Source organism: Lemur catta, chromosome 9, assembly GCF_020740605.2.
Source record: "Lemur catta isolate mLemCat1 chromosome 9, mLemCat1.pri, whole genome shotgun sequence".
NCBI lineage: Eukaryota > Metazoa > Chordata > Mammalia > Primates > Lemuridae > Lemur > Lemur catta.
Window position 1 is genome coordinate 34,156,753 of NC_059136.1, and position 25,759 is coordinate 34,182,511.

The 25,759-nt window shown below is 35.9% G+C and overlaps 1 protein-coding gene across 7 annotated transcripts in view; it reads left to right on the top strand.

Moving 5' to 3' along the window:
- CYRIB (CYFIP related Rac1 interactor B) overlaps window positions 1–25,759 on the top strand; it is a 150,847-nt gene that overhangs the window by 96,963 nt on the left and 28,125 nt on the right. For 3 of the 7 annotated variants that reach the window (XM_045561463.1, XM_045561464.1, XM_045561461.1), the window contains one exon: window positions 20,911–20,993. The exons of 3 other annotated variants lie outside the window; for them this stretch is intronic. In XM_045561463.1, the coding sequence (XP_045417419.1) occupies window positions 20,921–20,993 (73 nt within the window). In that variant the 5' untranslated portion in view covers window positions 20,911–20,920. Of the gene's footprint in view, window positions 1–19,917; window positions 20,001–20,910; window positions 20,994–25,759 lie in introns of all 7 variants that reach the window. One more of the 7 variants, XM_045561462.1, reaches the window with a different exon arrangement.

The following is a 25,759-nucleotide window of genomic DNA, read 5'->3' on the forward strand; positions in this document are numbered from 1 at the left end:
GTTATCACAACAGTCCTTCGGAATTGTCTTCACCTCACCTACTTTGTATGTTACAGTGCAGGGGTTCTTGAACAGTTTTTATGCCAAGGACCTTTTTGGGAATCTGGTGAAGCCTGTGAATCCCACTTCAGAATATGATTCTAATGATGATTCGTGATTTTATGAAGTAAAATACATAGGATTGAAAAGGGGCTGGTTGCAGTGGCTCATGCCTGTAATCCCAGCACTTTGGGAAGCTGAGGCCAGACGATCACTTGAGCCTAGGAGTTTGAGACCAGCCTGGGCAACATAATGAGACCCCATCTCTAAAAAATGTTAGCGGGTCATGGTGATGTATGCCTGTAGTGCCAGCTACTTGGGAGGGTTGCTAAAGTTCAGGAGTTCTAGGCTGCAGTGAGCCATGATCACACCACTGCACTCCAGGGTGACAGAGTGAGACCCTGTGTCTTAAAAAAAGGAAATGAGTTATTTTGAAGTACTGTTAAAAAAAATATTACAAATACAAATTTGTGATAGGGTAATATGTATGTTTTCTCACATTATTATACATGTTTCTCACATTAGAGAGTGTTAGTGAATCTGTTTACTATAATTTTAAATAGTGATAAGTCTGTAACAGTTGTCATATAACATTATAATATCTGTGATTTCTATTAATGACAAATTCATAGGTATTTCTAGTACTATTGTGGTTTGTTGCCTATAGTCTTGATTGAAGGAACCGCTTATTTTCATGTAGCGGTTAATTGAAAGGTTCCCATCCACATTCACAAATCGCTGAATTCTCTGTTGACCCCAGATTAAGAACCTTGGTTAGTGAAAAGTCAGCTAGACCGACCTTTCTCCATCACACTTAATGTGTAGTTTTTTGTGTTCTATAATCTTAAAGTAGTTAAATATCCATTCCTTAGAAATAGGCTATTGATGTAGGCTAGAAGTTTGTGAAATAGCTTAGAAGAACTTCTGTTTGCTGGTCAATAATAGCAAAAAATAAGTGTTAAGCCAAGGAGGGTTCCTCTCTTCAAAGAACTCACATTCTACTTAAAGAAATATGAAGTAAATATGTTTTAAAAAAAATCAGTATGAGATGCCGAACATTTTTAACAAGAGAAATGTCATCATTGCCATAGGAAGGATACAAATAGTAAGTGTTCTGATGCTTGTGTTCTGGAAGCACAAAAAAAGGTAAAGACTTGCAGAAAGTCACCAAGTGTTTTGAATTTCCGTTAGCAGTATGAACTATACAGCGATAATGTGCCAGCCTAAGCTAGAAAGAGCCTGGAATGTTGTCACTAAAATTGCAGTGCTTGTCCAGCACCTGCTAGTTGGACTATAAATAAAGGGAATGGCAGGTCTGTTGAAGTTTGGTTGATAGCAAAAACAGCATTAACAGTCGTTTTGAAGGGGACTTGGTAGGATATCTGACTTCTGTTTTTGTGTTTTTGGTTGTGGGGGTAGTGGTACTTGATTCTTTCTCTCAATGTGATCTGGCTCTGATGTCATATTTCGAAGATGTTCTGAAAAGCTGCACTGCCAGGGTCAGTGGATTAAACTCCATTTTTTTTTTTTTTTTTACTAATTTGCTGCTTTTGCCCAAGTCACCAAGTTTCTCTAGTTTTAAGTTCCCTTTCATAAGATTAGGGAGTTAAGCTACATGATTTCAAGTCATTTTACAAACCCTTTTTTCTGGGCTCAGGTTTTCTATCCTTTCTCATCTCCTTTGCTTCCTTCTTTTCGCCTTTCTCTCTCCCAGCAACTTCAGACATATGGTAATGAAAGTTGTGAGAATCAAAATGAAGTCACTAGTGTTAAGAAAACCTTGACACATAGGGCCAGGAAAGACCATGCAGAGAGGATTCTCATGCTTGTATACCTGATAAAGAAAAAAGACTCTACAAAAACCACAACCTTGAACAAAGACCATTGCAACCTTACACAAAAAATATTTCTGCAAGGACATTTGCCCAGCAACTGCCTATCCAACCTCAGACTGATGTCACCCTTGTTATTGATCTTTGTAGCCAAGGATAATTATTTCAAAACAATTATGTAATCCTTCTGATTTTTTTCCTTTAAAATCTTTTGTCTTCCTTTACCGCTCTGAATACACACACATAGTTTACTATGTCATGCGTATTTGCATTGCAATTCTCTATTCCTAAATAAACATCTTTTCCTTTAGAGAGCCTTCCCTGTTTGTTATTAAGGTTGACAGTAAAAATATTAAATGGTTTAGTGATTTGAACTTTAGCTTATATAAATATTTCCCTTGTATGCTATGTAAAACTGTAAAAGGTGTAGTAATTAGATTGGCATACTTAGTTCAAAAAAGTTGATATGATATGCACATACTATATTTGGTCTTTATAAGGGTTTCAGAAAGTCATTTAAAATTAACATATTCCACAATACTAGGAAAACAATAGGTTAGTTTCTATTCTTTATAAATCAGCCCTTTAAAAAAAAAATCAGCTTTTACAGTGTCATTTACTTGGAATGTAATGAGTGACCTCTGCTGGAGTCTGTTGAGCATAAGAGGTACTGATTTATAAATGTAGAAAATCATTCAAGTATATATCTTATTAAAATTTATATCACCAAGAAGAGAAAGATATATTATTTTTTATTTTTGTATTCTGTTTATGATGAACCTGGAAGAATTATATTTAAGGGAATAATTTTAATTTAAGTTCATTTAAATTGATTTAAGTTCAAGAACAAGAGAAACATTTGTGCCTTTTGTAATTTCATTGTATTAAATTCCTTTGTGTGCATACCTAATCATACTTTTTTTTTTCTTAAGAAATTTTTTTTTCTGTGAGAATTTTTCTCCCTGATTGAGCAGTTTTAGTACTAGTATTAAATGTCTTTCAGGAACACTTAGAATTTTTTAAAATTCTTTTTGGATGAATTGTATGTGCCGTAGTATGTTACACACAGTAAGATTTCATTTACTGACTTAACATTCATTTAGTACTTATAGCATGCAAAGCCTTGTGCGGGATGCTTTGGATACAAAAATTAAGATCACACTCAGAGAAAAATGGCCCCAATGCCCTTAGTTTCTTTAGCTTATAACGTTTAAGAAGGTCTTTGTTTTAAATATTTCTTTAAAAAACCACTCCTAAACAGTTTTCACTTTCAGAAGCTAAATCCTTATAATTAGTAGACAGGAGATGACTTGTTAGTAATTTTTTTGCATATGTGAGTATATATAGTTTCATGGGTAATTTTCTTTTGACCTCACTGTACTATATTTTAAGATACTTCAAATGTTTAATGGTTTTTCAAGTAGGACAGGGATTGTTTGTTTAGTTTGGTTCCAAGAGGCCCTTAAGAATTGAGACCAATGAGGAGAAATTAACAAGTGGGAGAATTACAGTTTAATACAAGGATTATGTGGTTCTTGAGGGCAGAATTCATGTCTTAATTTTGAATCATTCAATCATTGGCTTAAGTGTCTTTTTTCTAAAAATTGACAGAAGTCTAAAATTTAAGTCATGCAGAATAACATTTAAGCAGAGGCTAGATGGCTACCTGGCGTGGATGTTGTAGAATCAGTTTATATAATACTAAGGTTAAATGGCAAAGCTTGAGTCTTCCATTTTAGTATGGATGGTCCCTTCCTTGTCTAAGATTCTCTTATGCATTGGTGATTGGATATAAAGTCATTCTGCCTGATGTCTTTCCTCATCAGGGACTATTAATGTTGAGTAGAGTCCCCAGTATACCCCAGAAATTAAGGGATGCTTCACTTCAGAGAATACTTTATCTTTTAACTCAAATTATGGGAGAAAGAAAGTAGAAGAATGAATTTTAAGAACCTCTTATCCATTTCAGGAATAGTGGGTTAACTAGGAATGCTACTTTATTTCCACATGCCAAGTTCTGGCAGATTTCCACCCAGTTCAGGCCTCCTGCTTCCCCCACTCCCTCCTTTTCCTGTGAAATCTTTGAGGGGAAGAAAGAATGATGGATGGTACATATTTCGTCTTTTCACTACCGTAATGCCTCCTTACCTGGGAGTGAGGCCTTGAGTTCCTTGCTCTTTTGCTGCTATTTGGTGACTGGAAGAGGCATCAGAGACTCTCACTCTGCAGGGCTGGCATGTTCATGTGTAATGGATGAGAATGTCTCTGTAGCCGTTAGTTACTCTCTATGCAAAAAGAGAAAAATAAAAAAGTGCTAGGTTGACGTCACGGCACTCGCCCAGGCAACAGAGTGAGACTCTGTCTCAAAAAAAAAAAAAAAAAAAAAAGTGCTATTTCTGAGGATGACTGTTGGTCTTCAGATCAAGGTTTTAAGGATTTGGGGTCTTAATGTTGTAATGCATAGGAATATGAGAAAGAACATTGAAGATCAGTTTAGTTCATTTGTAGTAAAGAATATTATGGAAACATATCGTTGCTGTTTAGGCTAGGTTTAATGTGTTAGCAATAAACCTTTGCTACTCTTGCCCTTGATTTTCTTAACCTTTGTGAAGCTTATATTTAAATTATCCCATGGTAGGTAACACATTCCATAAGCTTACTTCCTAATATATAAAGTTGCACTTTGTTTCATTGGACGTAAAGCTACTCCTTTGATGGGATGCCCTTAGTTTAGGTATTCTCTTTTTTGATAAATAAGCTTTTTTACTTGAATTGTTCATTCATTCATTAATTTGACAAATGTTTACTGGCTGTGGGACAGAGTGTCTGCTAAAGGCTAGAGTTTCAACAATGAAAATGATTTAAACTTCTTAAGTGTTTGAAAGAACTTTCCTATGAAACTCATTGAGGAATTGACATGTTCTATAGTTTATAAACTGTTCCAAATAATAGAAAGAGCCTATATGTAAAACAGGCTTTATAGCAAAACCAGACAAGAATAGAGAGAAAAATTATAGGTTAATCTTATTTATGAAATAATCCAAGGTGAAATATTAGCAGACCAAATCTAGGAATATATGTTTTTTTTAATATGATGAAATAGACTTGATCCCAGGAATGCACGAATGGTTTAGCAGTAGAACATGGATTCATGTAATCTACCATATTCATAGATTAAATGACAAAATGACTGATATTACAAAGAAGGCAATTCTGCCTCAGAATGATGTATATATTTAATGTAAAATCAAATCAAAGTCCCATCAGGTTTTTTTGTCGAATTTGATAGTCACATGAGTGAATAAAAGGCCAAGAATAGCTAAGGCAAGTTTGAAGATTATTACTTAGACAATAAGCACAGACCACAAAGAAATGATGAAAAATTGGACTTTTATGACACGATACCGTAAAGTTAAGACAGAGAGTAGGAGAAAATATTTGCCTTGTATATAAGCATCAAAAGATTAGTATCCAGAATTTTACAAAAAATCCCCTCCCTCCCCCTCCCTCCCTCCCTCCCTTCCTCCCTCCCTCCCTCCCTTCCTTCCTTCCTTCCTTCCTTCCTTCCTTCCTTCCTTCCTTCCTTCCTTCCTTCCTTCCTTCCTCCCCACTCTGTGTTGCCCAGGCTGGAGGGCAGTGACACAATCATAGCTCACTGCTGCCTTGAACTCCTAGGATCAGGCAATCCTCCAACCTCAGCCTCCTGAGTAGCTGGGACTACAGGTGAGTGCCACCATGCCTGGCTATTTTTTTTTAATTTTTTTTTATAAAGAAGGGGTCTTGCTATGTTGCCCAGGGTGTTCTCAAACTCCTGGCCTTGATTCTCCTGCCTTGGCCTCTCTAGTTGCTGGGATTATAGGAATCAGCCGTCATGTCCAGCAAGTATCCAGAATTTCTATTTAGAGTTCCTAAAACTCAGGAGGAACAAAAAAGGAGGGTGGTGTGTTAGTAAGAATCAAGTCAGGAAAACATGCCACTTTGGGTATTTCAAACAGTTTAATACAAAGGATTGGTTACAAAGGTATTAGGCCAGAAAAGCAAAAGGAAGAGGGGGTGGAACTGAGTAGCAAAAAATAAGAAGTAGTAATGCTGCTACTGCTGCTACTAAAGATATAGCCTGCTACCACCATGGGGTTGGAACCCGCAGGCTGCACTTGGCTCTAATTTTAGGGTATTGGTTACTGGGCTCACCCTGTTCACACCACTGCTGCATCAACTGTTAGCGTGTCCTTATCAGAAGCGTCTCTCTTCCTCCTGCCTTCTTCTCACGCTCCAGCATCTCCTATTGACATAATTTAACAGGAGCCCAGCTAGCAAGGATGTCTGGGAAATGTTTACAGATTCTCAGCTCCTGCAATACAACGTAGTGGCAGTACAGTCCAGTTCTCAGCCCCAGTGATACAGGAATGTAGGTTTGGGACTGAGAGATACATAGTAGAGAAATCAGTGGCATAGGAGGTAAAGGAAATGAATATACATTTCTCATATGGCATTTAAACATACAAAGAGGTATACATTTTTACTAGTAATTAAGAAAATACAAAATGAAAGAGTTCACAATCTAAAAGTTAAATTTGAGGTTTTGGAGGATGGGAAAGAGGAAATCTTTTACCAAGGAACATTGAATTGATAGAAATGGAATACTTTGGAGAGTAATTTAGCACCACCTAGTAAAGTTACAACTGCCTTTTTGTTTCTAGATAGCTATGCTGCAGAAACTCTTGTATGTGGGCATAAGTATATGTAGTGTGTGTATAGATGTGTAAAGTATAATTTGTTAATAGTAAAAAATTGAAAACAATCTTACTATCCATCAGTAGGGGGATAAATAAATAAATTGGTTTATTTGAATAATGAAATAGTGTGTAATAGCTAAAATGAATGAACATGGATAATTCTCAAAAATTCAGTGAGAAAAGCCAATTATTTTCAAAGAATTTGCATAGTTTATCATTTATGCAAATTGAAAAGCAGAACAATACTATGTTGTTTATGAATGTATTATCTTTGTAGTAAAAATTTTAAAATATGTTTGGAAAGGAAGTATGATTTTAAGATATTGATTACCTTAAGAGAATGACGAGTGAAGGGGAAGAAAATTGGTTGGGAGAGGTTGAGAGGTTAACTGCACACAAAAAAAGTGGAGAGGCCATCTGAAGCAAATGTGGCCAAAGTGTTATAGCTTTAATCTGGGTGATAGAGTATGTGAATATTATTATTTTTTCTCTGCTTTTCCTTATATTGGCATTATTAAAAGAAATAGCAAACAAGAAAGAATTAAGAATCAGCCCCTCTGGGAAGCCTTATTTACCTTACCAAAGTTGGATTAAGTGTTCCTTTTTCTGTGTGTTCATAGTATCCTTTGCTTGTCTCTGTATGGAAGCATGGCCACACTATCTTGTCTGGTTTCTTCCACTTGTCTTTGAATTCCTCAGTGCCAGATATTCAGTATCTATCACAGTGATTGGCAGACAGGTGCTAAGTTAAAATTGTTTGATTTAAAACAACTACCACTGCCAGGTACTGTAAACACTAGATATAGAAATATTTCAGGTTTTATATAATAATGATAAAATATTTTTGATTAATCATCCATGTATTATAGAATGTATATTGGAAAGAATTCTGGTACCTCAATTCCAGTCCAGGCTTTTTTGCAGGCATCTTTGAATAAGTCACATGTGTTCTCTGAGTATCAGTGACTTTACATTTTTAAATATTTTAAGTTGTTGATTCATACAAAAGAATGTATATATATTATTTGTAAATTATAAAGCCTAGAAATAGGGCCAGGCATGGTGGCTCATGCCTGTAATCCTAGCATTCTGGGAGTTTGAGGTGGGAGGATCGCTTGAGGTCAGGAGTTCGAGACCAGCCTGAGCAAGAGTGAGACCCCGGTTTTTCTACTAAAAATAGAAAAAATTAGCCAGGCTTGGTGGTGTGGGGCTGTAGTCCCAGCTACTTGGGAGGAGCCCAGGAGTTTGAGGTTGTTGTGAGCTGGGCTGACGCCACGGCACTCTAGCCCAGGCAACAGAGCAAGACTCTGTCTCAAAAAAAAAAAAAAAAAAAAAAAAGACTAAAAAGACTTCATGAATCCACCACTAACTGAGGAACTAGAATAATATCAGATCTTTGAAGTTGCCCAAAGCTATGATTGTCTCCCCTCAGAAACAACCAGTGTCTTTAATATGCCATTTAGTTTAATGGTATATTATATACCTATATATGCTCTATAAATAGAGTTTTCTGATTTAAGTTTTTTATTCAGCACTTTGGTTTTCCTGTTCATCTGTGCTATATATAGTTAATTGCACAGTATTATAGTTCGTTGGGTGAATATACACATGAACTTCATAAGGAATGCCAGGCTAATTTCCCAAAGCGGTCATACCAGTTTCCACTTCCACCAGTAGTGTGCCCATTGCTCTTGCCTCTATGTCAGTCATGGGTGGGGAACCTGTGGCCTTCTGATTTCAAGATTGTTCTTTTTTAAGCACCAAAGGGAGGCATCTTTCTCTGCTGCACCCCTTTTAATAAAAGGATTTGTTCTGTAAAATTTGGATCAGGCAAAAGGCTACACTCAAGGATCCAGAAGGTCACTTGTGGCCCCAAAGCCACAGGTTCCACCCTAGTATAATTTTGAAATATATACTGGAATGAAACATTTAAAATACTGTATTTCCAGAATTAATCATTATTAAAACTGTTGGCATATATTTATTTTGCAGTGTGTTATATAAAGAAAGCCATAATCCAAATCAGAATGCTGCTCCAAAAAAAAAAGCATAACAACTTTGACAATTAAATGTGACAGTGGACTGTGGGTCACGCTTTTCTTTTGAGTTATTGACATGAAATAAAATTTATTGTTAATTTGTATTCATGGATTCCAAAATAGTATTAAGTTTAAGAAAATTTAGAATACTATTTTTGTCTAATGATAACCTTTTTTCAGTAGAAACTTTCATAATTCCTTATAAAATAGATAATTTTGAGTTTGTTTTATGTGTTTTTATCACACACCATCCTAGATACTCACATATTAGTTACCTTGGAACTTTGTACTAGTCCTTCTTATACCCTTTGTACCTGATGCAAGCCATTGTAGCAGGAAGCGTTTCTTTGCTTTCATGTTCTAAATTTGAAGCTCTGACATTAATTTGTGTTGGTGGTTTAACTTTTAATTGCTGGAGGCATGGAAGAGTACCAGTAATCTTTGAATCAGACACAAAGATGCCATGACAATCTGATGTAATACTATTTTATTGTGGTTTACTTCCATTTATAGGGCAGTATTGGTCTCCTAATTTATTATATTCATTGCTCATGGCCCAATATCCTGTTGAGTTTTGAAGTTAAAATAGCTGAAATAAGATTTTTTGTTTTAAAATACAAAGTCTAAGTGTATCCACTAGATGTCAGCATTAGGAAAGATGCAGTGGAACATACATAGGCTTATAAGCAGAAGCAATGTGTGAGATTTAGTTTAACAAGTCAACTGACTTGTATAAAGTCATACATTTTGTGATAGAGTCAAGACTACAAATCAGGTCGCCCAATTTTCATTCCATTGTTCATTCTTGTCACATTTAAGTCAAGTAACTTTAACTGCATGTCATAAACTAGACTAAAATTAAAATATATTGATCTTGCCATTTGCTAGGGATTCCAGGTGAGATTTTAGTACTACTATGATGGTGTTGTTGCTGGGCACTCAGGAAAACCTGAATCCTGCTGTTAATCACTCTGTTTCTTCCTTTACATTTCACAAAGGAAGGAGAATCAGAGGATCACTTTATTAATTGCTAAACTAATAACGGTGTAACTAGATAGAACTTCTCTGGTATCAGTCGCATTCTAACCAGGAAAGCAGAAACTGTTTTAAAACTGAAAATTTAATAAATGGATTTATTTATACAGTGTTAGAAGCCTGAGCCAAAAGAGGTTAGTGAGATAACTTAGATATTAATGGAGATCACAGGAAGCAAGTTACTTCTAGGGCCAGGGGAACATAAGGGAAGAGATGGATTAGGGAGAATTAGGAGCTTGAAGGGGGACCCCATAGGGCTGTGGAGTCTCAGACCTCTGAAGGGGCCAGGTACTAAGTACACTGCTGCTAGGAGTTCCATAAGAAGCTAGAGCTATCTTGCTGCTGGAGGTGACAGGACTTGAAAAACAGAGGTACCTTCTTTCTTAACACCTTTACATTTCCTTATAGTGACATTTGCTTTCAAGCGATGATGGTGCAGTTTCATAGAAGCAGTTCAGTACACAGACTTTGTACAGTATTTGAATAGGATGTTGTCTGAGTATTTTCTGAAGCAGACTTAATAAGTGAGATTTTTGATAGGATTTAAATTTTTTTTTTCAGTTTTTACTATTTTAGCTTGTACTTGCTGTTTTCTGCAATCATTTGAGACGTGTTCATCTGCAAACCTTAGGTCTAGATATGTGGCAATGGAGTGATGTAACTGGCCTTTCACCTTTGATTGCTTTTCTCTAACTTTAACATTTTCTTTAAAATTTTTTTTATTTTTAATTATTATAGGTACATAACAGTGGTATATATTTGTTGTCATTTCAACAGTGTTCACAGTATTTTCACCAGGGGTAGATTGCATTTCAAGAAACCACTTTCTTTGCTCGTCCATAAGAAGCACCTCCTCATCAGTTCAAGTTTTATCATGAGATTGCAGCATTTCAATCTCATCTTCAGGCTCCACTTCTAATTCTAGTTTTCTTGCTATTTTTACCATATCTGCAGTTATTTCCTCCACTGAAGTCTTGAACAGCCCCTCACAGTCATCCATGAGAGTTGGAATCTACTTTTTTCAAACTCTTGTTAAGGTTGATATTTTGACCTCCTCCCATGAATTATATATAAATGTTCTTAAGGCATCTAGAATAGTGAATCTTTTCCAGAAGGTTTTTGATTTACTTTGCTCAGATCCATTATGGCAGCTTTAGTCTTATGAAATGTATTTCTTAGATAATAAGACTTGAAAGTTGAAATTACTCTTTGATTCATGGGCTGCAGAATAGGTGTGTTAGCAGACATGAAAACAACATTCATCTCCTTGTACATCTCTGTCAGAGTTCTTGAGTGACTAGGTGTACTGTCAATGAGCAATAATATTTTGAAAGGATTCTTTTTTTCTGAGTACTATGTGTCAATAGTGACATAACTAAAACATTACTAAAATATTCAGTGACATAACTAAAATATTCAGTAAACCATGCTGTACACAGATGTGCTGTCATCCAGGCTTTGTTGTTTTAGCATAATTCTCTCTTTTTTTTTTTTGAGACGGAGTCTCATTCTGTTGCCTGGGTTAGAGTGCTGTGACGTCAGCCTAGCTCACAGCATCCTCAAACTCCTGGGCTCAAGCAATCTTCCTGCCTTAGCCTCCCGAGTAGCTGGGACTACAGGCATGCGCCACCATGCCCGGCTAATTTTTTCTATATATTTTTAGTTGTCTGGTTAATTTTTTTCTAATTTTTAGTAGAGACGGAGTCTCACTCTTGCTCAGGCTGGTCTCAAACTCCTGACCTCGAGCAATCCTCCCGCCTCGGCCTCCCAGAATGCCAGGATTACAGGCGTGAGCCACTGCGCCAGGCCGTTTTAGCATTTCTTAAGGGCGATAGGATTTTCGAAATGGTAAATGGGCCTTGGCTGCCACTTAAAGTTACCAGCTGCATTAGCCCCCAATAGGTGAGTGAACTTATCCTTTGAAGCTTTGAAACCAGGCATTGACTTCTCCTCTCTAGTTATGAAAGTCCTAGATGCCATTTTCTTCCAATATAAGGTTATTTTGTCTGCATTGAAAATCTGTTTTTTAGTGTAGCCATCTTCATCAGTGATCTTAGCTAGATCTTCTGGATAATTTACTGCTTCATCTTGCAGTTTGATACTACAGAGATGGATTCTCTCTTAAACCTCATGAACCAACCTCTGCCAACTTTCTTCTGCAGCTTTCTCACCTCTCTCAGACTTCATAGAATTGAAGAGAGTTAGGGTCTTGCTCTGGATTAGGCCTTTAGGGGAATGTTGTGGGTGATTGGATCATCTTTTCGGAGCACTAAAGCTTTCTCCATACCAGCGATGAGGCTATTTTGCTTTCTTATCGTTCCTGTGTTCATTGGAGTAGCACTTTTAATTTCCTTTGAGAACTTCTCCTTTGCATTTATTAATACAGCTTGGCTAACTGGTGCAAGAGGCCTAGCTTTCTGCCTATCTTGGCTTTCCACATGCCCTCCTCACTAAGCTTTTAATAGTTTCTAGCTTTTGATTTAAAGTGAAAGACTTGTGACTCTTCCTTTCACATGAACCCTTAGAGGCCATTGTAAGGTTATTAGTTGGCCTAATTTTAATATTGTTTCTCAGAATAGGGAGGCCTGAGGAGAGGGAGAGAGACGGGGGAACGCGTGGTCAGTGGAACTGTCGGAACACACACACATTTATCTATCAAGTCTTTTGTCTTTTGTGGGTGCTGTTCATGGTGTCCCAAAACAATTACAGTAGTAACATGAAAGATCACAGATCACTACCACAGATATAATAATAATGAAAAGCTCTCAAATGTTGCAAGGATTAACCAAAATGTGACCCAGACATGAAGTGATTACACACTGTTGGAAAAATAGTACCAATAGACTTGCTAGACCCAGGGTTGCCACAAACCTTCAGTTTGTTTATATATATAAAAAAAGCAAAATCTGTGAAGCTGAGTGAAGCTAAATGCAATAAAACAAGGTATGCCTGTAACGTTCTTCATAAGTTATCTTAGCAAACTATAGACTTTCTTGATAGGCATACATATTATCTGCCAATCTATTTTCCTGATATTTAACATACCAAAAGTTCTTTATAGTTGAACATAAAACTATTGTGTATGTATTATGTATGGATTTTACAAAGAAAGAACGAGAGAAGACTTGATTAATTTGGCTGAGAAGTTAGTTTTTTCTGAATTCTCAGATTTTTTTTGTTTTCAGCTGAGGAGAGTTTTCAATTGTATTTATTTTGAACCTCCCCCCCTCCCCCCGGAACTCTCCTATAACTTTAAAGACAAATTTTTGTTTTCTCTGTATTTTTTAACCCTATTTTCACGCTAATCTGTATATTTTTAATCATGAGTTTATTCAACAAATACTTAGGACTACCATCAGCATGCCCTACATTGTTCTAGGTGCTGTGAATATAGAGTAGTTTACAGGAGCAAAGCTCCTGCCTTCTCAGAGTTCACTATTCAGTGGAAGACAGAGTAGATAGATAATACAAGGAAGTGTGTTAGGTGGTGGTGAACATCAATTTGAGAAGGGGATAAAAAGGGAGCATGGGGTGGGGATTATAGATGGCTTATTATTTAAAGAAGCACTCTCTGAGGGACATGCAATAGCTTGGCATTTGAATTTGAAGGTCTGTGGAAAGAGCATTCCAGGACAGGGAAAAGCAGATACAAAGCTTCGAAGGAGAAGGAAATCTTGCTGCATTAGAGAAACTGCAAGCAGGCTGTTGTGGATAGACGGATGTGAGTGCAGTGGAGAGGGAGGGGAGGGGAGGCCAGAGTGCACTAGGGACAGATAATGTAGAGTTTTGTAAGACTTGATAAAGGATTTGGATTTTTATTCTGAGTGTGTGGTAAGTCATTGCATGGTTTTGTGCAGAGAAAGGAGGTAGTCTGATATATTTTTAAAAGATTGCTTTACTTCTTATGAAAAGATATTGTAAGAGGAGGCCAGGGTAGAAGCAAGGAGACCAGTTAGGAGGCTCTTGAAGTAACTCTGGCAAGAAGTGAGGGTGGCAAGGACCACAGTAGTTTGGTGATAGAGGAAGTGAGATGTGCTACCCTTGAAGCTAATGAGAAAAGTGTGTGGACAAGGACGGGGGAGTGTCAGTTCCCTCTGATGCTCCTATCAGGTGAAGTAAGGTTTGAGGGCTTGAGTATTGACACTGGGATTAGCAGCAGGGAGGTCACTTGGTAGCCTTCCCAGAGCAATTTTGGTGATTTGGGATGGGGGCAAAAGCCAGGTTGGAATGGGTTTAACAGGGAGAGGAATAAAAGAGGCTGAGTGTTGATGACTCTTTTTAAGTAATTTTGCTGCAAAGAGAATCAAGGGAATTGATTGGGAGCTGGTGAGTGAAATAGAAGTAAGATACATTTTTGTTGTGTCTTAAGGTGGGAGAATTAAATGCATGCATGTATGCCAGAGGGAAGGGTACTGAAAAACAAAAAAACATTAGGTAGGAAGGAAACTTATGAGAATGTATTTTCCAAAATGTCAAATGAAGAAAGTGTTTCAGGAAGGAGTGAGTGATAAACTGGATCAAAAGCTGCTGAGTCCTGTTAAGTTGAAGTGTGAGAATTACCCTTTTAGATTTAGCCAGATGCAAGTTTTGGTGACCTTGACAGGGACAGCTTCATTGTACTCGTGAGTGTAAAAGCCGGATTAGAATGAGTTGAAATAATGAGAATGGGAAAAGTGGAAAGAAATAGCTAGATAGCTCATTTGACAAGTGTCACTAATAAAGAACACAGAAAAGATGGCATCATAATAGAGGGGAGTGAAGTCCTTGAGCAGACAAAGGTGCGTAGGAGAATCAGGGCCCCAGAGGAGAGGTTGTCCCTCAGGAACAGGTGCAGAAGTTGCAGTGTGATTTTACTGATGAAGAAAGCGTGTGGAAAAGGTAGTAGATGTTTCCATGTTTTGTGTGTGAAAAATGTAGTGAGGTCATTTCTTGCAAGTGAAGATGGAGGAAGGGTTGTTGGAGTTTGAGGAGATTTTTAAAAAAACGTGTGAATGGTCACGTGGGAAAGTGGGAGAGTAGATTGACTAAGGATATGTAGTAGGCTTGCCAGGCAAAACTGAGTGTCCACTTCATGGTTGTGGTCGTATGTTGAAAGCAGCAGCTCCCAACCAGGCACTTTTTTGCCTTCTAGGGTACATTTGGCAATGTCTGGAGACATTGTTGGTTTGCACAACTGGAGGAAGGGGCAATAGGAGGTATCTAGTGGGTAAAGGTCCCAGATGCAGCTAAATATCCTACAAGACACAGGACAGCCCCCAAAGCATGTAATTGCTGGGCTCAAACATTAGTAGTGCCCAGTCTGAGAAACCCTGCTTTAAAATGATGGTCGCCAATGTGTTTGTGAGCTTTCCTTCCTTCCTCCTCCTTCTCACTCCCCACCCACAAATATTTCTCCTCCTTCTCACTCCCCACTCACAAATATTTATTATTAATGAGTTTATCAGCTGGATGTGAGGAAAACTGACACCAAACAAACACAGTCATTCAGATTGTGTTAAGTGTGCTGAAGGAATAAGTTGCATGAAGAAGTAGAAGATGATGGGGCAGCCAGTGCAACTCCTTTTGAGAAGGTTGGCAGAGAACAGCCTCTCTAAAGACGTACCATTTGAGATGAGAGCTGAAGGATGAAAAGAAGCCAGCCAAGAGGAGACGGCATTAGAAAGTCCTTTGAGCGTAGAAGAGTAAATGAAATAATAGTGTCTTGAAGGAAGTGCCTAGAAAGGTAGAGGAAATAGTATGGTAACTGTAGCATGCAGTTCTGTTTCTGTTGGCTTGTTATTCTATAAGAAAACTTCAAATGTTTTATGGGGAAATGGTCTAATGTATTTATGCCTTTTGTTTGCTTAAAAATATATTCCACAGACTGCCGGCCAGGAAGGATGTATTCCTTTCTAGATAAGTTGTCAACATTGAAACAAATGTTTAGCATAAGGACTCATAGTCACAAAATTGCACCAGCAATATTACAAACTCTTGAAGTAAACTCTGTCTGGGTTCTGTGTATTAAATTTATATTAAATTTCTTTTTAGACTATTTAGTAAATATTTTTAGTATTTAATTTAAATCCAAGGATTACAATAAAAAATAAAAGAGAATTCTTTAGCTTTTTCATCCTAAATTCAGATAGTAAGACTTACAGTTTATTATTATTGTAAATGATAATATTAATTCCTTACTTGAAAGCAGTGCCTCCAAAATATACCAGTAGTATTTGAGGTCAAGTTTTATATAATTTGTTTAAAAATCTTATACCTTTTGGTATCTTTCTTATCAAATTTATTTATTCATCTGAAACTTAGAAACCTTATTAGATTCTTTTAGATGCAAGTAGCAGAAATCCAACTCAACTAAATAGCTAATAAGAATATTTTTTAAAAGAAACTAGGGTGTCTTAAAAGTAGAGGAAAAGCAAACAACTGAACTGAAGGAAATGGCAGCTGGAACTTGTGAATAAATGGAAATTAATGACTCCAAGATACTTTCTGGAACTCCCCACTGCATGTTGGCTTCATTCTCTTGTGACAGCCTGGTGTCCTCTGTGGCAGGAAGTATGGCTGCCATGTATTCCCATGCCTCACATTCCACAGGTTCTGCTACTGGGAACAGATTATGTAGTTTAGTCAGGTTGCTCTAACAGCTGCAACAGTCATAGCAGCAAGTAAGCTGCCAGGCATAGAACTAAATGTTGTGCTTGTATTAACCCATGCAATGATGTTAGGAACTCTCTGCACTGGATATTTTTATTATACACTTTTGACAGCTAAGAAAACTCAGGTGTGAAGTTAGGAAACGACTAAAGTCGCAAGGCTTTGAAGTGGCAGAGATGGGTTTTGAACCCAAGCAGTCTGGTACCTACCTGAGCTGACAATTAACCACTATATCATATTTGTTGAAATTAGTCACAGTGAGGGGATAGAAGGGGTTTTTTTTGTTTTGTTTTGTTTTTTTGTTTGGCTTTTGGCTGAGTTAAAATATGGCAAGATAGGGGTATGGTTTTAATTTTTTTGTTTATTCTTATAAATACAGGAGAACTGATAATGTTATAATGGAACTATTTCAGATCTTTGAAAAATTCCATGTGTTTTTGTACAAAGAGACATGCATGATGTGGGTTGCCTAGTTAGCATCTGTCCTGTGTGCTATATGGTGCAGGGAATTTCTGCACTGAGCAACAGTTACAGATCAGTGGTTACTTAACTGGAGGAAATTTGCCCGTAGGAGATGTTTGACAATATCTGGAGACATTTTTGGTTGTCAGAATTTATTGGGCGGTGGGAGGGCGAGGTGCTACTGGTATCTAGTGGATTTGAAGACTTGGTTGCTGCGGAATTTCCTAAAATGTGAGATAGAGCCCCACAACAAAAGAATTATCCAGCCCTAAAGGTTAATAGTACCAAGATTGAGAAACACTATGCTAGATAAGCTGAGCCATTTCGACCTAAGTGTCTGTGTACGTGATAAAGAGGTAAGAAATTCTAAATCATTGAGAGCTTTGGTACCAAATAGGTCAGGACCAAGTATAAAGCAGTGTACGATCACATTAGCCTGGGGTGCCTAGAAAGAAGAACTAAAAAGTGGAAGAATTTTTTACAAAAGGGGCTGTAGGAAAATGGAGCAGACCAACTTGGCTCATTAACATTTTCCCTGAAGGGTAGACTGTGTGCACATGGTAAGAAGTAAGGAAACCTAATCTAGCTCTTCTTTATCCATCCTGTACCTGATGATGGTTTCCTGTTCATAGAATAACTATAGGACAGCGCTTCAGCAATATTATTGACAAAAATGGACTAAAAATTGGCTTTACTCTGATTTATAACATTGAAATTTATTTATAAAGACTCTGATTTGTGTTAAAAGAAATAGAACCGTTACTATTTTTAAAAAGTTACTTTGTGATTTGGGGGTTATATTATAGCAACAGCTAACGTTTATTTAATACTTTCTGTGTGCCAGGCACTGTGCTGAGTCAGTGCTTAGTCTCATTTAACCCTTGTAATAACACTTTAAGATGGTTACTATAATTGTCTGTGTTGTACCAACCCAGAAATGAGTCTCTGAGAAGTTATTAATAACTACCGTCCTTATGGTCAAACAGCTAGTAAGCTACAGTTGGAATTCTGGTTTGATTCTATAGGTTAAACTCTTAAAACCAAATGGTTTGCTGCCTTTCTCCTGTTAAATACAGTCCTTTCTCATGATATATTTTCTTTTTTTTTCTTTCTTTCTTTTTTTTTTTTTGAGACAGAGTTTCACTCTGTTGCCCGGGCTAGAGTGAGTGCCGTGGCATCATCCTAGCTCACAGCAACCTCAAACTCCTGGACTCAAGCGATCCTCCTGCCTCAGCCTCCCGAATAGCTGGGACTACAGGCATGTGTCACCATGCCCGGCTAATTTTTTTCTATATATATTTTTAGCTGTCCAGATAATTTCTTTCTATTTTTAGTAGAGACGAGGTCTCGCTCTTGCTCAGGTTGGTCTTGAACTCCTGACCTTGAGCGATCCACCCGCCTCAGCCTCCCAGAGTGCTAGGATTACAGGCCTGAGCCACCGCGCCCGGCCATGATATATTTTCTATCTATAGTTGTAGTTTTGATAACCACTAGGTTTTTTTTTTCATATTTAGTCTCAGTTCTTGTTAGTGAGCAAATTTATATATGTTTGGAAAGAGATACTCGATATATGTTTGAAAGCCTTTAAAAATTAAAGTTGTGAAATATTTCCAAATGGTTTCTTGAAAAACCTATTGAATAAATTTAGTAACCAATTTGAGTTAATTATTTGGATGTGATGATTTAGGAAAAATGCTTATCCTTTCCTTAAATATAAAAGCTTTGTATTACTAAACTTTTTACAGTACACAAGATAACTATTAAGTATTTCCCTCCCAGCCTTAATCTCACCTAGTCCTTTCACGTAAAACGTTGTACAAAATCAGACCATTGAAATTCTGTATGATAGAAATATTAATATAAAAAACATCGATTCCTACCTCTTTCATTGGGGGAATATTGTTTTAAAGGAGAGGGACTGTTCAGTATTTATCATACTTGTGAATAAATTCAATTGCTTTAACATTTTGTAAGAAACGTGTGTTCTGTCCATCAGACTTTGGCCTCCAAAGCAAATAAATAACTGTTGCACACATGTATTTATTTCCTCTTGGGAAGCTTATAGTTAGGGACACAGGCGTTATTGGGGAGTGGGTGGAGGAAGGGAGAACAGCACAGGTGACCAGAAGTACAGATTTTTTTTTTATGCTTCTTGTAATGGGAGTGACAAGTTGTATTAAAGGTACTGCTACTTTTATGTTTTGTTTTATTTACATTTGCCAGCAGCTGGGTCTTTGGAGAAAAAGCACTGGAATTGGAGGGAGGGAGGGTGTAGGTAGCTGTGATACCATAGTTTGCCTTCCCTGTTCTTAGTCCAGCTTCCAGGTTTGAACCTGGTTTCCTGGATGTTCCTGACACAACCTCCCACCTTCATGCTCACTGTGTTATGGCAAATTCTTGGGCAACATTTATGCCAGTGCATTATTTTTACTTTTTTTCCTCTGCAAACTTACTAGATTGTGATAATGTGCTGGCTCCCTATATGCTTGTTTGCTATGTTAACTTTTAAGTTACATACATTGTAGAGTTGTGTATAGTTGAATATTCAGTCTAAGAGTTAAATAATAAAATTTTGATTAATCTTAGGAGATAGAATATGTAAGAAATATTGGTTTATGTGTGGTGAACTTTTTAAATGGGTTTAATTGATAACTTTCTTCAGTCTTTAATGGTTAAATGTGGTTTGAATACTATCTTCTTTGTATTCCCAATAGGATTTGATTCTGGAAGAAGGAAAAATATCCCTATTCATCTAAAAGCAGTGGTCTCTATATTTACTTGAGAAATCTAGTTTTGGTAGTAATTTAAGTTGAGAATATATACCTCAAAAATTTTAAAGGCATAACACTTAGATAGTAATCAAATGTAAATATTGCAAGTTATATGTAAAAATCTAATCTTTTCTTCCCATCTTGCTTTATGTAACTTTTTTGATATGTGGGAAAGAGGGACAGGGGCTAAATTCAGAGCCAAATGTGCTTTTATTTAAAGTTCCAAATTTTCAGTGCCAAAAGCACATAAACCTGCACCTGTTGGTAATTATGAGCAAGCCAGCCTTTGCCGAATCCAGGCCTCTGCTTAAAATTTTTTACTGGAACTAAATGATGTTGCCATTTTTATTTTTAGGTTTGCTGGCATGGGTAATCTCATTAAGGTGCTAACCAGGGACATAGACCACAATGCAGCACATTTTTTCTTGGACTTTGAAAGTAAGTCTCTTTAGCCCTTCACAGCTGGTGCATAATGGTAAAGGTGAAAGATTAATTATATTCACACCACAGTGAAGGCCAGTCAGAATATTTGTTAATTATGGGATTGAACAAAGTTTGCATGATTTTTTTTCTTAATCGTAGGCAAACATCACCATCATATGTATAATTCTTTAGTTTTTCATTTGCTAAAATCATGTTGAGTCTGTAGCCAGTGCTGTCCTTTCATTAGTCCATGAAGCAAGTAGCCTTATGATGAACATTCTAATAGTATGCTTTAGTGACTATGTCAAACAAGCCATTTGCTTATAATCCTATAATAATTTTATTAAAAATAAGAATTGTGCTGCATATCTGGAATCAATACTTTAACCTCTACAAATTAATAATAATCCAAATTTCGTTAGAAATATATGCTATATTGAACAGCACGCAGGAAGTAAGTTTTATATTACGCTGTTTTAAGATGAGATGAAAAGGTGAGCTATGGCCAAACATCTTAATATTTGGCTTTGAAATAAATTGTTGTTTCAGTGCTATACTAACAAGATTACACTTGAATAATTCTTGATCAGAAATTTCTTTTTCAGAATACTAGCACTATTGGAATACTTAAAGAATTTTTCATTATAAGGCCATTAATGAAACTTGTCTTGGGAGAATTTTAAGAAGAATTAGAGCAACAGTTGTGCCATTGTGTACAGGAAAACCACATTTCACCTCTAGGTCCTACATATCAACACCTTGAGAACCCGGTTTGCTGTTTTCCAGAGCACAGTCTGGGTAACCTGAAGGATGAATTCATGGCCTAATGAACATTTTCCCTGTTACTTTTTTTTTTTTTAAGTCAATTTCAGATGTTCTTTTTTATAAAGGGATATTTTCTCTTTTCTCATTCTTGTCTTGACAGGTACCTTAACATGGGGAATCTTCTTAAAGTTTTGACATGCACAGACCTTGAGCAGGGGCCAAATTTTTTCCTTGATTTTGAAAGTGAGAAGATGATTTTATATCTATTTCTCTTTGCCTGCAGTAGACTGCGTTTGTCTTGCACTAAATGAATGTTTCCACTTCGCCATCTTTTTAACTGCTTTGCATGACTGAGCTATGAATTGAGGAAAATTTCTGGCGCCTTCTAGAACTGGAAGTCATATTTTATAGATTAAATTGTGATGATAAAATGTCTTTATTTGAGCTTTTATAAGAGATTTCATATCTCTTAGTTGAGATTTATTGTATAATTTAAGATATTCTCTAATGAAAACATTTTTATAAAAAAATTTTGGTGGAAAGGACAAATACTACTTCAAGATTTATTAATAGAAGCAATATTTAGGGAAAAATTTTATTGTAGTCAAGAAAAATCTACTAGGTTTCAATTACTCTAGGTGCATATTTAAATATTTTAAATACAAATCTGTTCATGAAGGCCATTCAGAGCTCAGTAATTTGGGCATAATATTAAAAGGTAAGTGTGAACCTAAATTATTTAATCTTTGCAGATAATTTGAAAAGTTAAAAAATTTAATGTATTTATTTCAGGAATTCATTTTTTCTAACTCTGAATAAAAAGAAAAATAATGGGTTCACAGACCTTTAAGTAATTTGCCTTCTGTTTGTTTTATGTTGCATGACCTATTGTAATATGGTCTAAGAGTGGCAGGTAAGTGTCATTGACCTCGGTGCATGTTGCAAAGCTTTTGCTTGTTTTGGCTGTCAGCATTGCTTCAGCTTGTCTGGTTATCATATTGAGAAAAGTGATATTTAATTGGTGTTTTAGTGTGAATGTTGCTATTTTAACTGATCATTAGAAAATTGTTAGGAAAGGGTGAAGAGGTTTTAAATCATGTGATTCCTTACATTTTTATATGAGGTTAAAACATTTGAGCAGATTTTAAAACATTTAAAATTTAAGACTTTTTCTGATTTTAAAAACAAAATAAACCACTTAAATCCCCAGTCATTATCTTTTCCTTCAACTTCGGTTTAGTTTTTACACAATTCATTCTATTTTATGAATCATTTATATATATTTTTCTTTAAACCGGGACAGTTGATATGAATACATCAATTTATAGCTTATCTCTACTTTATAGAATAATTTGTGGTCTCTGATATATTCTACTTTTACTACATTCCTATAAGCAAACTTTTACAGTTTGGATACTGTGTGCAGTTAGTAATGAGTAGTGATGTCATTATCAGGACCATATTAAATTGTTGGGTTTTTAGGGGGAAATATTATGAGTGTTAGTTTTCTTGACCCTTCTCAACAATTAAGCAGTGCTATTTTGAGTGCATGTTTAGCATGACTTTTAATCAGCTTGGGGATGTTGAGCAGATTGCTGACTTGAAGATTATTCTTTCAGGTGAGGCAACTTACACTAGAGCTGTATTTTAGTTTATTTGCATTTGTTTCAAATGTGTTCTTTTATATTTTTCTGCCATCCTGTCTCCTTTTTCCTCTTTGTCCAAATTCCTTACATTTGCAGAATCTTGGCTTTGATACAGTCAAGATCTTGTTCAAGACTTGGCACTTGATCTTTTTATAAACGTAGCATTGTATTGTGGTCAAGTGGGAAGCATGAATTTAAATGTAGTGTTTAAAAGATTACTTGGTCGTGGCTTTCCAATCTGTGGGGGTGTTTGGATCATTATTCTTAAAATTTAAATAGCTAATTTAGTGCCAGGAAAAGGTTAAAATTGCTAATAACAGCAAAATAACCAATAATACAGAATTACATATTAAATGTTAACTTCTTAAAGGCAGATATAAATTTAAAAAATGATGCTTGTTGCCTGTATCAGCCAATGTAAAACTTTTGGTTTGATACTTACTGGTATACTGCAAATGAAATTTAATGAAGATATACTGTATACCAGGCTAGAGTTTGCCCACTGTTATTTCTTAGATTTTAAAATGTTTTCTTTTGATTCTAACATTGGCATTTTCTTAATTTTCTGTCTCATCTGTTTGCATAGTTTTCTTTCTTTTGGAAATATGCATTTGTAAAAGCTTGACTTAAATTAGGTTACTGTAGTGGCCTTGGCCCATCAGATGTGTCCTTCCTTACACTATTTTATACCAGACTCTCAGAATTGCCAACATAGTTGATTTGCCAGTTCCTAGTGACTACTTAATAAAGCCACAGTCTTTTAATGAAATAGCATAATTAGTAATTATATTGTTTATTTCTTTCTAGATGCACAGTAATGTCCATGTCACCAGTGTAATTTACTTATACTATTTTCATCATTCTAATTGGTTAAGTCTAGCCTACTATGTCTTCATAGTGGGCAACTATAGAAATAATTTCATACAGATTTACCTGGCTTTTTGCATCATATTGTATACGAATTATTTTAATGCATTTGACATGGGATTTAATGGAATCTTTAATGGAAGACTGTCTTTAATGTAAACCATTACTCCCTTAACTTACCTCCTTATCCCTGTAACTGCTTTTCACTTCAGTGCAACATAAATTTATGGCTTGCCTACTGTATACCAGCCAGTAGGTGCTGAGGATGTAGAGATAACTAAAATACAACCTCTATCTTCAAGGAGCTCTTAATCTGGTAGGATAGATAGAAATGCAAACTCACTGGGCATGGTGGCTCATGCCTGTAATCTCAGCACATGCACTTTTAGAGGCCAATTCAGGAGGATCGCTTGAGTCCAGGAGTTTGAGGGTCCAGTGAACTATGCTCACACCCCTACACTCCAGCCTAGTCAACAGAGCAAAACCCCGTGTCTATTAAAAAAAAAAAAAAAAGGCAAATTCACAGTTTTATTTACATTCAGAGCATAGCACAGGAAGGTATTAACTTAATCTACCCATGAGTAGTTGGGCATCATCATGGAAGACTTTCTTTCTGATGGTGACGTTTGAATTGGGTTTTGGAGGGCAAATTAGAATGTTTCAAGCTAGTTTAGTGAAGGACAGTTGTGGAAAGGAGGAGCAACATAGACAAAGGCCACAAGGCATGAAGTGTCATTCTGTGTTCAATGAAACACTATTTTTTACTCTAGATAGAGGGATTTTTTTCCTTAAAAAAATTACTGCTGTATGATAAGGTTTCATTTTGATTTTATTTAATAATGGTTCAATTATGATATAAGCCCAGAATTGCTCCATAGAATTTGGCAGCACTTATGCTAATGGCAGCATATAAAGAACACTGAATGGTGGGGTGGGAGGGACTTGTATAGCCTCTTCTAGTTCTTGGAATTTCTTACTATTTTATAACAATGTTGTTAATTTATAGCTCATTCTAATGACAGATCTTTAGCCTGAGTACTACTGTGTCTACTGGCTCATTAAATTCTAATCCTTGGGAGAAGAGGGACTTTTATTTATTTTTATGTCTTTTCCCAGACTTAGCTTAGTTCTTTTTAAATAGTAGAAGAAGTTCAGTACATATTTGTTAACTCGATTTATTTATCTGCAGGTGGATGAAAATAGAATAGAGGTAGTCATTTGTAAGTGAGAATAGAATCTACTTTCTCTGATTCTTTGTTACAGTGCCTTTCTATTGAGTCATACATTTCCTTTATTTCTTGTGTCTTTTGTGTTACCTGTTTGCCCCATCATTTAGAAATATTGAGACCCACTATATTTTTTCATTTATCTCTTACGTATTTTCAATTTCTTTTGTCCTGTACTTTGAAATACTTTTATTCTGGTGGCACCTTTTTTATATTTATTTTTCTAACATGATGTAGGATTCTATTTGCTTAGAGATCAAAATGCATAGTAGTCCCCTTTAATTCATGGTAGAGGCTTATTTATATCTCTGTACCTTCTCATTCATTCAAAAAATATTTATTATAGAAAATCTAGGTACTCAGTTTACATATATACTGATGATATGTACTGTACATTTTGGCTCCTGCCTTGATGAAACTTAATAGATAGATTGCAAGTATTTATTGAATGAATGAATATAAGATTAAAGCAGAAAAACCCCTTATCACAATTATAATTTTTATGTTGACTAGCTTTTTATTTTTTTACTTTCATAGCTAATCTTTGCCTCGTTTTGTATCTTAACTTAAATTTTAGCTGTTATTTTTAGTGACTCCACTTCTACCCTCCACCCTATAGGAAACTAGCGTGAAGTTATTTATATACTTAATTTTACCTTTAAACAGTAAGAACAATTGAAACATGCCTTAATTTCCTTTGAACAGCTTTTAAAAGTAAGCTTCATGAATAATCAGTATGTCTACTCTTAGTAGTATATACATTATTTTGCAATCAAATGTCTTTTTGTTAGCTAAGTGCTACATTTTTTTTGTTGAAATAGTAAAGTCATTCTTGGCTATCAAAAATCAAAGTGACAAGTCTTGGTTGCATTATAAAATACCATTTTTAAAAAAATAAATGCTTTATTTTATACAGTCTTTTTCCCTCCGTAGTATTTTACCCTTTTGCATGACATGCTTCAGTAAGTTAGTGCTTACCTGTCTGCTTTTTTCTGTTTGTCTTCATTTCTACAGCAGTCTTCAGCAGCTTTCAAAATTATAAATGTGACTTTCCTGTGATAGTCTAAAAAATGTTTAATCAGTGTGGTGCTGGGTATTTTTCACACCCTTAAGGAGGAAACTTGAATCTTCTCCTTTATTTTTAAATTTCTTGGTACTTTTTAAACTTTTACTAGTTATTAACCACTTACAAGGTCTATTTAAGTCTACTTTATAATGTTTTGTTTGTATGTAAGTCTCAGTGTCACATTTTTATGTTAACAGCTAGTCA